The 16046-nt window shown below is 36.0% G+C and overlaps 2 protein-coding genes across 7 annotated transcripts; one reads left to right on the plus strand and one right to left on the minus strand.

Moving 5' to 3' along the window:
- The first annotated feature begins 526 nt into the window (after positions 1-526).
- On the plus strand, positions 527-7898 carry LOC139965825 (uncharacterized). 6 transcript variants are annotated; one of them, XM_071968579.1, is made up of 8 exons: positions 529-758; positions 1610-1651; positions 3470-3526; positions 4367-4420; positions 5198-5315; positions 5688-5791; positions 6073-6270; positions 6678-7898. In XM_071968579.1, exons 2-8 carry the CDS (start codon positions 1640-1642, stop codon positions 6705-6707), a joined length of 573 nt encoding a protein of 190 aa, XP_071824680.1. In that variant the 5' UTR covers positions 529-758; positions 1610-1639; the 3' UTR covers positions 6708-7898. The 6 variants fall into 6 exon arrangements, with proteins under 6 accessions (XP_071824683.1, XP_071824680.1, XP_071824684.1 ...); XM_071968580.1 differs by having other exon boundaries at positions 538-675; XM_071968578.1 differs by lacking the exon at positions 529-758 and adding an exon at positions 767-978.
- Positions 7899-8014: 116 nt separating this feature from the next.
- Positions 8015-14608, minus strand: LOC139965824 (cilia- and flagella-associated protein 418-like). The gene is made up of 5 exons (XM_071968577.1): positions 14419-14608; positions 12469-12562; positions 11577-11728; positions 10454-10602; positions 8015-10003 (listed from the first exon to the last, which is right to left on the minus strand). The coding sequence occupies exons 1-5, from the start codon at positions 14529-14531 to the stop codon at positions 9900-9902; spliced, it is 612 nt and encodes a 203-aa protein (XP_071824678.1). The 5' UTR covers positions 14532-14608; the 3' UTR covers positions 8015-9899.
- Between the last annotated feature and the right edge of the window lie 1438 nt (positions 14609-16046).

The raw sequence follows: 16046 nt of genomic DNA on the forward strand, positions 1-16046 counted from the left end.
CTGGAAATTTGGGGGGCAGTCTGCCCCCTGCCCCACCCCCCCGCCTCGTACGCCTATGAGCCTACGTAGCGCATGTGGCGAGGGGATGGGAGGAGGGCCTCGCAGCGATGACGGAAAGCAAAATGATAGGATATAATATTTAATTTGAGATACAATTGGCTGGTATTCATTTGAGAACTTCCGTCAATTCCGGATTAACGTCAAACGCGAACTGGTTTAACTGAGCCTTTTAATGCATTTTGAAGTTTTGCCCATCAATTTCATTGGGGGGGGGGGACATTTAACTGGGGGGGCTCCCAACGACTGGTTGCACTGTCTCCATATCCCTTTCTCCTGCAGGACACATCTACCACTGGAGGGTCGCCACTTAACATGATGAAGGTGAAGATTGGGGTCACCAGGCACAAAAGTTTGAGTCCCATGGGTAAGTGGTACGCTAGCTATGGTTACGATTTACAAACTACCAGTTGAATAAAGAGTGACGTGACGTGCATGTTTATACGAAGAGATTGTACATGTGCAATACATATTTGGAGCTACCAGATGCTGCTCATAAGTTGGAAGCTGCAGACCTGTCAGTATTTCCACTAAACTAGGAAGTTGTAACAGTTTTGACTTCTTTTCTCAATTGATCCTTGCATCCTTTGGAAGAGGAGGACGAATAACTGGTGGAAGGTAAACAACTTGAAAGAGTTATCGATCGAAGACACTTCTCAATCTCGCCATTCAATCTATTCATCATTGTATTGTGATAACAGGTTTGTAAGACGGTTGCCTAGCTAGTAATAAGATCAAAACACAAAAGGATATAAGCCCGTTTCAGAACGTATCCGCGGTAAAAGCTTTGCTGTGGTTATTCAGAAACGAATTGTAACCCAGACGGTACTTTACTTTACTACTTCATTGGCTGTGATATTTTGATAACCTCAAAAGTTTGGATTCACGAATGAAAGAATTTACCGACTGATGTGGGCTCGTGTAAGTAAATAAAATACATTTAGTATACATGTGTATGTGGTAAATGTTAGGCTATCGCAATTGTAATAAGTCTGGGTAGCCTACCTTTACACCATAACAGGCATAATGGGTCAAAAATGTGTAACGTAGATGTTCAGTCATAAATTTCAGCGCATATGCATAGACAAAGGCTACAGTGCGTGTCTGATGGAACTAGGGCGTTATGTTTTAACGTCTGGAAGCTTAGAGCAAAAAAATGATCTTAATGAAAAATGGTACCTAATGTAGGTCTCTCAGATTTTGATAGTGTAATATTAACATGGGAGATTTATCAAGATTGTACCAAAATGTGTTTCCATTTTGTACCCAGAGATTTATCATGAGTCTTATTGTCTCATTTGATGTTAAAAAAAACATATTTAACTTGAGCTCCAAAGGTTGTGCTAATTACGAATGTTCCATGCATGTTAGAAAGTTCTAATTTCTAGTTCTAATTTGTTTGTAGTAGTTTTTTTAATTTGGAAAAAGTCATTAGACAATATATATCATGAAAAGTGCTATTGAATCTGATAGAAGAAGTATACAATTAGAATTGAGGATAATTTGAGTTTGTCATACCTAAATTAACCTTTGACCTATCTTTTCCATGTAGATTTGATCTGTCAACAAACTTAATACAGTTATGGACTTTAGTGTGAGTTAAACTCAGCATAGCACATAGTCAATCTAAGATACTTTGCACTGCACATACAGTACCTGCATACTGTAACTTTCAAACCTGCACAGTTAATTCTCCAGCACAAATATGCTAACATGTTTAGTAGCACCTTGCACAAAGCTGTGTGCTTGTTTGTTGTTGCATCAAAGCTTTTGTTATACCACTGCATTATGTTTGTGAAGTGTTAGGGAGGAGGGGGTAGGGGCCTTATGCAGGCGGTGACAATTACCACTCATTAATAATTTAATCAGTGTTTTTCCAATTCAGAACCATCTAGTGTAATTTGCTATCTATGTACAGTGTAATGGTGTGTGGGAAGGGGGAGGGTCGGGGGGGGGGTAGGGAGGGAGGGTGGGGTATAGAAGGGTCAGTGCACAAAGTTTGCTAGTATTTGGGTTTCTCTAGATCTCACAAGTCACATTGCCTCCAGCAGAGTTGCAAATCAACAATTCTAGTTTAACTAAATTTGCCAAATTATTCACAAAAATACATTCCTTCAATTCTCCCGTCAGTGTAACCTAGCTAACATAACTTTTAACAAAGCCTATAGCAACCATTGCACTTTTGTTTTAAATACTATCAATGCATAGAGTAGGCTACAGCACCTGTACTGTTTATGTTGTAACTGCAGAGGAACCACTTCTTGTGTCACACCACACAGAGGTGGAAACAAAATATCTTAGGCAATTTACAACTCCAAATTGACAGATAGAGTTAGCATAAATTACAGGCTATGGCAAGGCCAACTGCTGGGAAGGGCAACAGCATATATGTCGTCATGGTTACCAGCTGATAGTACAACACAGACTACCACATAAAATAGTGGACTAGGAGGGTGCAACAAACAATTTTTTGCTTCAATACACCATTGCATGCAGTATTGCACCTCGAACTGACTCATTGTTGTAACTGCCTATTTAATCAAGGAACATATATTCAAGTATTATGTGATGTATTATTCATGTTCAGTCATACTGTTATTATTTTGACTTTTCTCTTTATTGTTGAATGAAATATAGTGCACTTGAAGAAGCCATACCCAATAAACCTTTTGATGTGAGTGTAGATAAAAGAGCTTGTTGTGTTTGTAACTTACACATCTCCAGATCATGTATTTGAGCACAGAATAAATCGTTTGAACTTTTTGCATTTATGTCACAAAAGATCTATCCACAAACTTGCAAGAATTTTGTTACTTTGCAAGCATTAACATTAAACCATGACATGTGTGGACTTTAACAGCACATGCATGTAATTCTAGACTAGTTTGCCAGTTGCATAAGGCATGGGTCATTGTCATTAACTGATTAAGTGTCTGCAGGGAACAAATTAGTATTCAAACTTTGTGTAGCAGTTTCAAAGGATCTGAACTTTCGTCTCATGTTCCCTTTGTACTAAACTGCCATACATCACTGCCACTTGTGTAGCAATGGGTCCATTTGGCATAGCATTTTGCAATGCAATACAGGATAAATTATTCCCTGTTGTTGCTGATGATGAAAACTATAAAAGGTGACATTAGTCATTTTTATGTGCGTCAGTAACTGTTGCTCATTCTGACGTGCATGTCAGAGTTTAATTAATAACATTTTTGTTATGGAAATGCAGATAGTCTGATCATATTTCAACATGGACTACATATTAAAAAATAAAATGATAAAATAAAAAGAATTTACTTTTTTTTAATACTTTGTCAACTTGATTTTATTTACAGAGTAAAAAAAATGTTCGATAATTATTTCATATAGAATTGTTTCGACATAGCATTGAAATCAATGTTAATTTTTTCTTCAGGCTTGGATGGACACCCTGTATGGATGGGCTCCCACAGCTGTTAAGCCAAAGAGCACGGTAAGTGTTTTATAGCCTTCATTGCTTCACAGAGTGAAAAATAAAACAAAAATTCATCTTGTTAAAATATTCACAAGCACATGTCTTTGATAAAGCCATTGTGAATGTTATTGCCAGCGCATACTTGTGAAACATTGCAAGGGTGTGATATTAGACTGGCAGGTCTACGATACCACTATCAATTATATAAGTGCAAATGATGTAGGACTTTGGCCAAGTAGGCCTCAAGTAAGAACCAAAACTTTCGGTGATATCTATTTATATCACAGTAATTCACATTTCATAAAGATCTATTCAGGATGTGAATAACTACTGTACAAATCTATAATGAAATTGAATTCAGACCAAGAAAAAATTTAGACAAAAATTAGATATCATTTATAAATGATGAAAAGGAAAATTGAGGAGTTAAGTTTGCCAGTTTTCTCATTAACTCTGATATACCATGAAGACATGACCCAGGGACCTATCTATTGTTAACATTAACAAAGGCTGCTTTCCCCTCTGAAACCTAAGCAAAATACTGTAATGCTCCCCATTGTAACCTAAGCAAATTAATGTTTTGTGTAATAAAGGGAGCTGACATACTTGTTTACAGTGCCCTACATTCAGCTGATTGTGTTTCCCTGTGGGCTAACATTCATGTCAATTAGATGTTAGGAACATTATCGTGTGATGAATTGTTCTGTCAAACAGTGTTTGGTATAATAAACCAGATTTGCTTGTTAACTTGAAGATTGCTTATATTATCCCAGACAGTACATATTTGTTGAACTAAGAAAAGAGGTGATAGTGTGTGAACTTGATCAAACTGAATCTGTCTCTGTTTCATTTTGGCAGGGTGCTCATGCAATGAATTCTGGTTTTGCTGCCATCCATGGGGTTGGCATGATTGTAAGTATTAACTCTTTTTTACTCTTCAGCCATCAACAACTGTTTCTGCTACTTCCTTACAAATATGACTGATGTTTAAAGCAGCTTTCTGCATTAATTCTTGTCAATGTCAATAATATTGTATATTAAAAATCACATATATTTTTGCAGAGTGATTTCATTGAATAGTGAAGCTTGCATTCACAAATAAATAGTGAAGAAAAAGTCAAATGTTTTGGAAAACATTCTAGTTTCTTTTCAATCACAAGCAAAATTTTCCTTTGAGTTGTGCTAAATGACATTTGAGAAGGGGCGGGGGAGAGGGGGGTGTGCAACCTTTTCTGTTGTTGGTTACCAACCTAAAACGAAACATTTACAAACCTCTTGAGTCTCACAGTTTTGATGGGATATTTCCCCAAATGTTATGAAAGCATTGCTATAGGGAGGGGGGGGGGGAGGGCCTAACTTTCCCTCCAGGCAAGTGTATGCTTGTGCAATGTATATAGCATTAATCTGTTGCATAAATGTTACAACAGATCTTGAAAACCTCAAAACAAACAGGTTGAGTGAAGCTTGAATGAACTTAATATCATATACACCCACATTGGTGTAAGAACTACACTATCAACAGCAGTCAAGTAGAAATGTGTCAAATATTCACTAAATCTTTGGGTCATTGCTTACTAGTTGGAAATTGTTGTCATTGCCAATGCTAGCACTAAAATTCTGGTGAAATATTTATTATAATTTTCAATATAATAAATGATATATATTTATATATTTGCACCTCTCTTTCAGACTAGGGAACTTTTGACTGGTAACATCATACAACTAGAGTCTAGGGCAACTGGTGGCCTTCTCAGAGTAAACAACAGAACTGGAAAGGTTGACTTTCATGGTATATATGGAAAACAAGGTATGGTTAGGATACAATAATTGTAAATTATAGCTAGTGTCAATCATATTTACTCTTACCATACAACTGCATTACAGGACCAACCTTATCTTTAGCTACTCTTTAGTTCATAACAAGCTTTATATGGGTGTTTCAGCAGAGGAGAGATAAGTGAGAATGAGAAAGGAGACCAAATGTGAATAGCCCCCCCCCCCTCTCCCAAGGAAAGAAAAAAAGGAATAAATAATTCAAGAGGGAAACAGTGTTACCTCCATTATTCATGTTCTTTTTTTGTTTGCTGTTTTTTGAGTGTGCATTGAATTATTTTTTATCATCTTCTTTTCAGTTCATAATCGAAGTGTCTGTTCATCCTCTCGTTTTGTTTTATTTCAGCTCAGTTCTTGGTCACGAGGGAGGGAGAGGATATAGTGACGCTGAGGTGTATATCCACAACAAAGAACTTTCTGGTCTTGAGGAATGGAACGCTTTATGCAAATGTAAGAGAAATATGGAATTATGGACAATATAAGCTAAAATGAACCACCTAATAATATTAATATTAACATTAGCAAACCTTAGATGTATGGTAGGTTCTAAATGATCAAGTTATGTCAAGAAAACTGGAACGCATATTCTGCTCCTAATGTAGCACCATATAAAAAATAAAAATAGCAATAACAGAAGAAACAAGAATGACTTTAATATAATTTATCATGAATAGGCCTACTATTTCCTTAAATTAAGTAACAGGGATTTTTATTTTGGTTTTCCTTTGCAGGGTAAGGGAGACCCACAGTGTAGATTTAGGTACTATGTTGTTGATGGACATTACATGAAGCTTGAAGCTGTACATAACCCAAACCGATTCATCTCAGTGCACAGAAAGTTCAGTGGACGAGAGGACGTCATGACCCCATTCAGCACCAGGTCATCAGGAGGAAGTGGAATACAGGGTCACTTTACAGTTGTCATAACAGTGAGTCATAATCCACCCCTCAACCACCCCCCGCTCCCCCCACCCCCACAGTTTTTATCTCAACAAATGTGTAAATTCATTAAGTTTGAATGAAAGTTGAATTTCCGTGGCAGAGGAACAAGTCACTCCAAAGGTGTTTTCTTTTATCATAATGATTTTAATTGCTTCTGAATCAGCTGTTTGTTGGAATTGTGAGAATGTTCAGCCTTGGGTCAAGTCTAATCATGTTCTGGAGAAAATCTATCAATTGTTTGAAGTAATGTCAGTTTTTAATAACGCCAACTCATTGCAGCCCTGCTTAAAGGGTATCTAATTGGAACGCGACACCATTTCTATGGTGCAAATGTCATACAGGATTGTCAGTGCATTAACAATCTGTGATCCCTTGTTTGTTTTTCATTCTATAGGGCCACACCAACCAAACATATGCTTCATGACAACATACGAGGGACAGCAGAGGGAGAGAATGGAAGGATGCCTTGATGCACCCAGTGCTTGCCAAGTAAAAGAAATTATTCACAATGCAGATAGAAAAATGTTCACTTTTAACAAACAAGTTTCTTTGTCCACAAGAACTTCCATTTGCCATGAGAAATTTCGATAATGAAATCAAAGCAGAAAAAGTTTTCTCCAGATGTCTTATAAAGTCATCAGTATTCCAACCAAATATGCTAGGGCTTTATACTAGTTTCACCCATATTCATTGGTAGTTGCAGGCCAGTCTATTCGCAAAGGAAGCCATATGGAAATTCACAAGATGGTCACTCATGTTAAACATTTAAAAGGCATTCAAAGAGTTCGGGTTAGTGGCAGACTATGTAAAACTTATTGTAAAGAGAAAACTATTCCACACTGCTAGTTCAGAAATTACATCTTTGTTACCTTGAGATATGGTTGATTGAATGCAACTTATTTTTGGCTGTTATCAGGATAAGTACTCTTCAAAAGCTTTACTATACTATGATCTTTTTGTTGATTTATCCATGAAATGTCATAAATTTGGAATGATTGCTTAGTTTTCAATGTTCTCTGTATTGAGAATTTCATCAAAATTCAACTGTTTTTAGAAAAACTATTTTCCTCTGTGAACAAGTGAATTAAATGCTATAAATAAATCTGAAACATTTACAGCTCAGATGCCATGATGACATCATACACTCTGCCAGATGTAGTTACAAAATATCACCAAATTTGAACTATTCATATCTGTAGACAAAACGATGCGAGGATGCAGAAAATTTCAACCATTTTTGTAGAGCAATAAATTTCAGCCACCGTAATATCCGTTTTAACTGCCAATTTAAACATGTTTTTTGCTTTGAGATATTTCACTGCTTTGTAAAATTTGTTGCATTTGTTAAAACAAGAAATATGAAATTAAATGCTGTTAGCTGTTTTTGTATCAGGTCACCTTTCCTATACCTATCATATGCATAATGCACCTTCTGCATTTGGAATCATGGAATTGCTAGTCATTGTTATCTGAGAACTTAACTTCAAAATGCCAGTATGTGCCTGCATAGATTTATAGGTTGTAAATATCAAATAAAGTGTGTGAATAATTAAAGCTATGCTAATGTTTGTGTAACATTTTGTAAAGTGTGTATTAAATAAAGTCTTGTCTTTGAGTTGTTCAAGCTATTTTCTTGATTTAACCAAAATGTGTAGATGTAATGTCCTATTTTACATAAATGTAAAGTGCCTCAACACACTTTTAATATATATATATTTTTTTTTTGGGGGGGGAGGGGGAGATTTTGCTGATATCTTTTCAGTGGGTGTACTCTTTGCAACATTTAACAAACATTCATGTTGAATGAGTGCATCTGCATGTTTTCAAAAACTGCAGTATTATGTATTGAAATTTGCATACATATTTGATCAATCAAACATGTTTATATTACTTGTTAATTAATTTCACTACACAAGAGAATCTTTCTTGAAGTCTCCAACTTTATTCCATGTAGTTTTCAATTCCCGCAATAATAATTCCTGATTTTTTAATCCACACTTTTGAGATGACCAATGCTTGTTTGAAGTACTCAAATGTTACCATTCAGTGTCTAATAAAGTCTTTGTTCAACATAGCTTTCCACAAATTTGGAAAATATGTGGATTTAGGCCATTTTTGACTACTTACACAATAATGTAAAATATTGATATTTCCATCATTAGATCTTGAAAATTAAATATCAGTCTTATGTCTGATTGTCAATGTGTGTGACTGTCAGTTTATTAACTGACATACCAGAGTTTGATACGTGCAGTATCATGCTAAGCTAGCGCCAGTCTGAATGTGAGCAAAAGCCGTAGAATCTAGCTGGATGTCAGGTAACTGATTCAAAATGGTGCTGTTATCTCTTAAAATATTAAAGACAAGTACATAAGTATATGTACTTAAAAGTTGCATTTGGTGAATTTAACTATTTTTGTGTGTCCATTTATTCAAATTTTAAGATGAGTGAATACAAATTGAAATGTTGCCATCTGGTTTCTATCCTGTGTTATTCAATCTTGGGTAGCCGTGTCATGATTAAACATGCTACAGTACAGTAATTTAATCTGTGAGTGATTAGCATCGATATATAAATTAATATTATCTACATCTGAATATTGTATCTATCAGAAAGAAAACAACAAAGAATAGAAATGAGGATAGTGATATTTAATATGCTACAGCAACTAATAAAAAATCTGAACCACATGATATTACTCAAAATTTAGGTGAAAGTCCATGGTGTATATAGTTGTCAAGGTGATATAACTATTAAATGCTTCTTGTTATTTCAACTTAAAAATAAATAACCTCATAATAGAGACATGATATCTTGAATTTAACCATTTTACCCTTACTCTTCACACTCAGTAATATATATTGATTAATTAATACCTTTCATGTTTTCTGCAAAAACAAAGACTTGTAACATCCAAGCACCCACCCACCCCCCCCCCTCCTACCACCCTTATCTATGTAAAGAGTACTGTCCAATACTATTCTTCACCTAAAAGCTACAGGAAATCCAAAACCAGTAGGCAAGGGACAACATAATAAGTTCTCAATATTATTGTGTGCCGGACAAAAATGAAAATTTAACTAGCATGAGCACATTTCAAATCCAATATGTTTCTGAAGCAAATTCACTTTAGAGCAAAACAAAATAAATTATAATCAAGATACCTCATGATCGTAGTCAAATAGATGTATACATGATAGCATAATTTATCAGAAGAGAATAAATAACTGCTATATATATATAAAAGCTACTTTCTAACAAGCTCTTTCATTGGAAACATGAAGACTTTCTCCAGCATTATCAATCTTTAAAGTTGTTGTAACAACATTTAAGCCACTTTGAGATTTGTAGATTCAAGGAAAGAATCTACATTTGTGAGAAAGTTGAAGACTATGGAGAAACTTACGAGACAAAGACACTATACTGTTATGTTTATATAATAAATTATCATTATTTCCTTTGCATTGATATGTGTACTTGTATATATTGTGTGTCAGCACACCACATTGAAGGTGAGCTTTGCTTTCAATCTATTCCATATTGTCATGATGTACATGATATGCATTGGACACTCTGTATCATATCTCAGATATTTTCATTGTAGACAGGTTTTCATTACGTTGGATGTTTTCCACAGACCCACTTGATATCTTCTTCCACGAGATTCATAAGCTTAGTAACAGATCGCCATGTACACTGGCAGGCATACGCTCTACTACCTGGAGATTAAAAATAACACAGAGTATAATAAATGATTTGTATGTAATTCATACAGAATCTGCATATCTTTGACAGCAGTTTACATTGCAGTACATATTACAGCAGTATTTAAACAGCAGTATACATTATTAAGCTCTTCTCTTGTTCCTTCACGCTGATCGCTCCACGAATGGATTAATTTTTCACTCGCTCATTTCTACAGTACTTCCCAAGTTTACACACATTCGACTATCACAGAGTCATACAACAGAGTATGGGATGATGGGGGAAGGGACTGAGCTGTGTTACACACTCACAATACAGTTTCCCAAGTTCACACACATTCGGCTATGACAAAGTCATACAACAGAGTATGGGATGATGGGGGAATGGACTGAGGTGTCATACACACTCACAATACAGTTCACCTGCAGATAGTAGAATTATCGTTTAAACTCAAATTCCAATACCTTTTTTCTTTTTCAGTTTACTGCAAAGCCTCTGGTAGTCTGGTACATTGTTTCTAAAGAACAGGTAATCACAGGTGTTGTCCCACTGTACATTATCATAAAATACAACTTTAAAATCACAAGAGGTACATCTGAGCTGATCACATGCCCTGTAAAAAGAGAGATGAACATCATGATTAGTATTATGACAGTATTTGGAGGAGAATGGGGGAAAGATGACCATTTTACTATGGTGTCATACAACAACAAACTGAACACTAATGCCAACTATAAACCAACATGCTTTCCCTATTATGGCAGGTATGATTTGGCTTTAAAAAGATAGTGCAGAAAATTTATTTTTGACGTACTACAGAAGAACGTATAATAACCATTGTGGGGATATATATGCATGCAATTCCAACGCTGCCATTTCAAGATATTGATGTTATATTGTCACCAGAAACCCAAGGGCCATATCATGATATTTGATATGAAATGTTGTTATTGCAATATTACAATACTTTCAACAAAATATCAGAAATGAATATGCTGTTGGTCGAAACGTAACATCTAATACCCTTTTGCCATCAATTTTGTGTCTATTATTACATATCTAACTGCACCTAGTGTCAATATTAATTAATACTGCGAGGTAAATGGCAAGCATTATGAATGCTGTATGCAAGGATAGACGCAATATGTACCTTGGATGGAGTTGAACTCTCCATAATTTTCAGGATATAGAATCTTCTCTTCAATTACAATTGAATATCTTCTGGTAATAGAGGATACAGTTGCTGGTCCCATCCACCCCTCCCCCCTCCCCCTTTACCCACAGAGGAAGTGCAGGGAATCATTTATTCAATGTTGCATAGTTAAACTATGCCACCTGCTGTGCAATTATTAGATTTGTAGCAATTTTTCTACAAAGCTAATCACAAACATATGTTCAGAGCCTACAAAGCTGGAATGTTAAGTATTCCTCAAAATGATGCTCCAACATTTCTGTTAACAAACTATGATAAGATCCTGACTTTGTAGTTCCATCAGGGCCAATAAGTAATATTTTCACATTGTGAAAGGTACAGTGCTAAAGTTAACATGTCATTAAACTACCAAACCTACCACTATAGCTTCTTACCTCTCTGTCATTGCACTACTGACTCCTACCACTATTGCACTGCCTCCAACATACACAGGAAAACATCTCTTCTGAAGAGACTTTCTTAAAGATGATGATGTTGTTTGACTGGATATTGGACAACTCTCCTCCTTATGTCTCTTGGATTTTTCCTGGAGAACAAATAAATTATGGTTTGATATGTTAGCTTAGCGATCATACTGATATCAAGTTCATTTTGTACTTCGGTTGAACACCCTTAAAGGGGTCGCCACCGTATCATGGCTGCTATCATTGACATAACCCACAGCCAGACAGCACAGTACTTACAGTGTAATGAAATGACTGGAAACAGAAATTTATGCAACACCACAATTAGTAATGTAACTCTACAATGATGCTACTACTGATTAGACGGGCAAACTTGCTGGGAAAGGCAGGAGGAAGGTGCATACAGGAAGAAAATGGGTAGTTAGACACCATAATAGTCAGTGACTTCACAAACTACCGCCTATCAAGGTTCAACACTATCACTGATACACCTATTCCCTGAGAGGATTACTTATAATTTAAGCTGATAAAAAGCATCAGTGTACAATAGGAGCTCACCTGTAATGCTTCTCCCTCACCCCCCCCCCCCCTCCACTCCCTCTCTGCTCACCTAGCCCATTTGAACATACTAATCCTCAGCAAAATATGGATGATGTTGAAAATCATTGATATGATATGGATGAAATATTAATCAAAGTGTGCAGATTTAAGTTCCGACTCAAAAAGGGATTAAATTATCCTGTTTTCTTACGATTATGATATGACGTTGCTATTGCTGTTAGCTGTTATGTATCTGTTCTTTAAACACATTTCAATCCAATGGAATCACATAGGCCTTACATCATTACTACACGAAACTTACTGAGAATGTGTGATCTATAACTTCTGTGCCACCTATGATGTCATCAATAGCTGCATCTAAGTCATCCTCCTCTCTGGTTTTTTTCTTTGGTTTACTGGAGAGAATGAAAGTTGATGGAATTCATTGTTTATATTAACACAAATGGAAAAGAGATAACAAATATTACACATCAGAATATAGTCTTCATTTTATTGTGACAGGGACACACCATATCAAGAATGATTGCATGGTATATATATTAATACTTATTCTTATAAACTGGCAAATGAAAAATTGTGCTCAGCATTCCCAGTGGCTTCAATGAACAAATAACCAAACTTTAGGTTAATTAAATTACAGAGCACGACATCAAATTCAACATCACATGTACCATCAATATTACAGGTAACTAACTTATTGCAGGTCGAGGTCTTATCATATTGCCTACAGTTCTGGATGGATGCCACAGAAGGACTAATTAGTTAGGTGAAACTTTGATCGTATTTAGTGGTTTTTACTAAATCTGGTTGCCTCGGATTTGACTATCATTGCCTATTACTAGGCTAAGATCGATCTAGGCCTACCTGTAAACAATTTGATTAAGCTGTAGAGGTCGGGTGAGAGAGAGTGACTCGAGACAGTCAAAGAGCACACAACACAACCGATGTCAGAGCTGAACTGACTTGTATTTTCCTTGTACCACACCCACTGTACTCTTCTAGTACCACCTCAGCATTCCAGATTTCCAAACTATAGCCTTTGTAATCATCTATTATGTAATCATCTATTGTTCCCGTGCCTTGTTGTAATGGCTAGATGGAATGCTGAGGTGGTACTAGAACAGTACAGTGGGTGTGGTACAAGGAAAATACAAGTCAGTTCAGCTCTAACATCGGTTGCGTTGTGTGCTCTTTGACTGTCTCGAGTATCTCTCTCTCACCCGACCTCTACAAAGCTAATATAGGTGATATATATGGTGATATACAGTAACTTCTTCAATTGCAACTAGTTTAATCTACAAAGCCGTTACAGAAACGGCCAACATTGCCACAGTGAACCAAGGAAACATCAATTGTTTCATTTTGAGACATTTGTTCTGAATTATTTCACACATTTAGCCACAATTATATGGTAAACTTCAACGCATGCACAACTTACAGGAAACTTGTCCTTGCTTCAAGCAGTTTAACTCCCAAACTAAGCTTTACAACTAATAGGCCTAATTCTCTCCATTTTAGCCTTTAGGCCTAGGAGGATTTTGTTAAATCATCCATCAAGTCACATAGCAAACTAACGATTGAACTAACCACTACAATGAGCAAGTGTCACCACATTTATCATCTAAAATAATGTTAATGCATAGGGCCTCACAAATTGATGGTAGCCTATACCATCAATTATTAATAATCATAGTTTTTCATGCTATAGTCAGTATTGCGAAGTTCGGAACACTGCAAAGTTCGGACACCCCTAAGAAATACACGATTTCCCCATGACAACCTACAGCAAGAGCCAATTGCACAAAAAACTATGAAGCTACAGTTATTTTCTCTCCAAAATGAAATGATTTATACCATGAGATATAGTTTTGGGATGTTTTAAGGCTTAGGTGTCCGAACTTCGCAGTGTCCATGCTACCAGTAGCCCTACCAGTACAGATGATACAATGTTCACGATGACAATCAGAGAATATGTTGAATGCGTCCAAGCACAGAAATATGTCTGATTGACATTAAATGTCCCGGCAATTTTTATTTTCGAGACACGAATTCTATCCAGTGCCCTGTGTAGACCTAGCCTAGCTTTTAAGTTTTAGAACTAGCCTAGCTTATATAAAAGCGTTTACAGCTACTGTGCCACTGGCTAATGTTAGGCTATACCCGAGGTCTATGTCTGTACTAACGTTAGGCAGCAGATGCACAAAATGGTAAGCTATACTATACTAGTGGTATTCAACAGTTTCAGCCCTACCTGCTGAAAGTATTATTGCAATTTTTATCCTGATTTGGCTTTTTAACAATGGATTTCGTTTTCAAATATCTGTCTTCAACTTCATCCAACAAATCGTCGATATCATCAGCCATGGTAACACAAGCCGTTTACGCAAGTTAAAGAGTCTTCCTGGCAAATTAGTTGCCCTGGGTGAAGACATATGGAACGCCAAAACATCGCAACCGCATCGTTGATTCGTACGTGATAGTTATAGTTAGTGGTATTGCGGATGCAGCTAACCGGTGCAGGAGTAATACACGTCCGCTGTGCGGGCAAACGTGAGATTAGATCATGTGACTGGGAAATGTAACGATATTTTGGCCAGGCTATTCCAACAACTACGTGCCTTACTGTGTGTTCATATATGTTCATATCGAATATAGAACAATAGTAAAACCCTTCAACGATGGGCCTACGAGGCTACGAGCTGCACTTTCCAATGCAAATTTCATGGCAATATTTTGCAATTATCTGTGTTTATCATAAATTAAAATAAAATAAAACTGTTATCAAACTGCTTATCCACTACAGAGCCTCTGTAAAAGAATGTGTAAAAGTAAGTGGCCTGACGTTTCGATCCTATAGCAGGATCTTCTTCAAAGGCTAAATGACAAGTAACAGTAACAGAAGGGACAAACACATGCACAGAATACAGACAGGTTAATCAGCATGGTGAACACAAAGAGATGGATGCAAGGGGATTAGTAGACAAGAGATGGAGATAAATTCATAGTTGTCTCTGTGACTAGTTTCCATATTTTGACTTTCTACGTTCGCGAACTGAGGATTATGGCGGCGTGTATACATCTTGACGCAAACACGGCAATGAGTTGAATAATCTAGAATAGCGAAAAAACTTCCAGCCTCTAAGGAGATTCGAACCCGGGCCTTTCGCACTACATGCGGTAATATTGCTACCGTATTCAATATGTAATGATATCATTACATTAATTGATGATATCATTTAATATTTAATGGTATCTGTAACAAACTTTATGATATCTTATTTATCTATAATTGATGAAGGATAATTGATCATATCTTAACTTCATTGTTCATATCAGTATTCGAATTGTTGATATTACACATAGTTTAGCTAGCTTAAATAGATGACTTATTCAATATTTCATCAATGCATAGAGGTATCATGAATTCGTTTACAGATATCCCGACATGAATTAATGATATCAATAAACACAAGTACATTCACGATTTGAACTATATTTAATGTTAGGCCTATCATTCATTCGAAGTCTTGATATCATTAAATCGAATTACTGATATCATCAAGTATGATGTACATATCAAGAGTTCAACCGTATTAAATGATACCATTAATTTGAATTCTTGATATCATTAATTCGATTTTTAATGAGATCATCAAATCTGACGTTAATATCACGGATTGACCATATTTAAACATATAATTAATTCGAATTCTTTATATCATTAATTCGATTTAATGATATCATCAAATTTGCCGTACATATCACAAGTCCAGTCATGATATTTGATGATATTAATACTTGTTGAATTGATGACATCATATGATACTGCTTGTTTGAATGTTTTCCTGTTCATTGTATTGACAATGTCGTTTTTTTTCC

This window comes from Apostichopus japonicus, chromosome 3 (genome assembly GCF_037975245.1).
Source record: "Apostichopus japonicus isolate 1M-3 chromosome 3, ASM3797524v1, whole genome shotgun sequence".
In the NCBI taxonomy this organism is placed as follows: Eukaryota; Metazoa; Echinodermata; class Holothuroidea; order Aspidochirotida; family Stichopodidae; genus Apostichopus; species Apostichopus japonicus.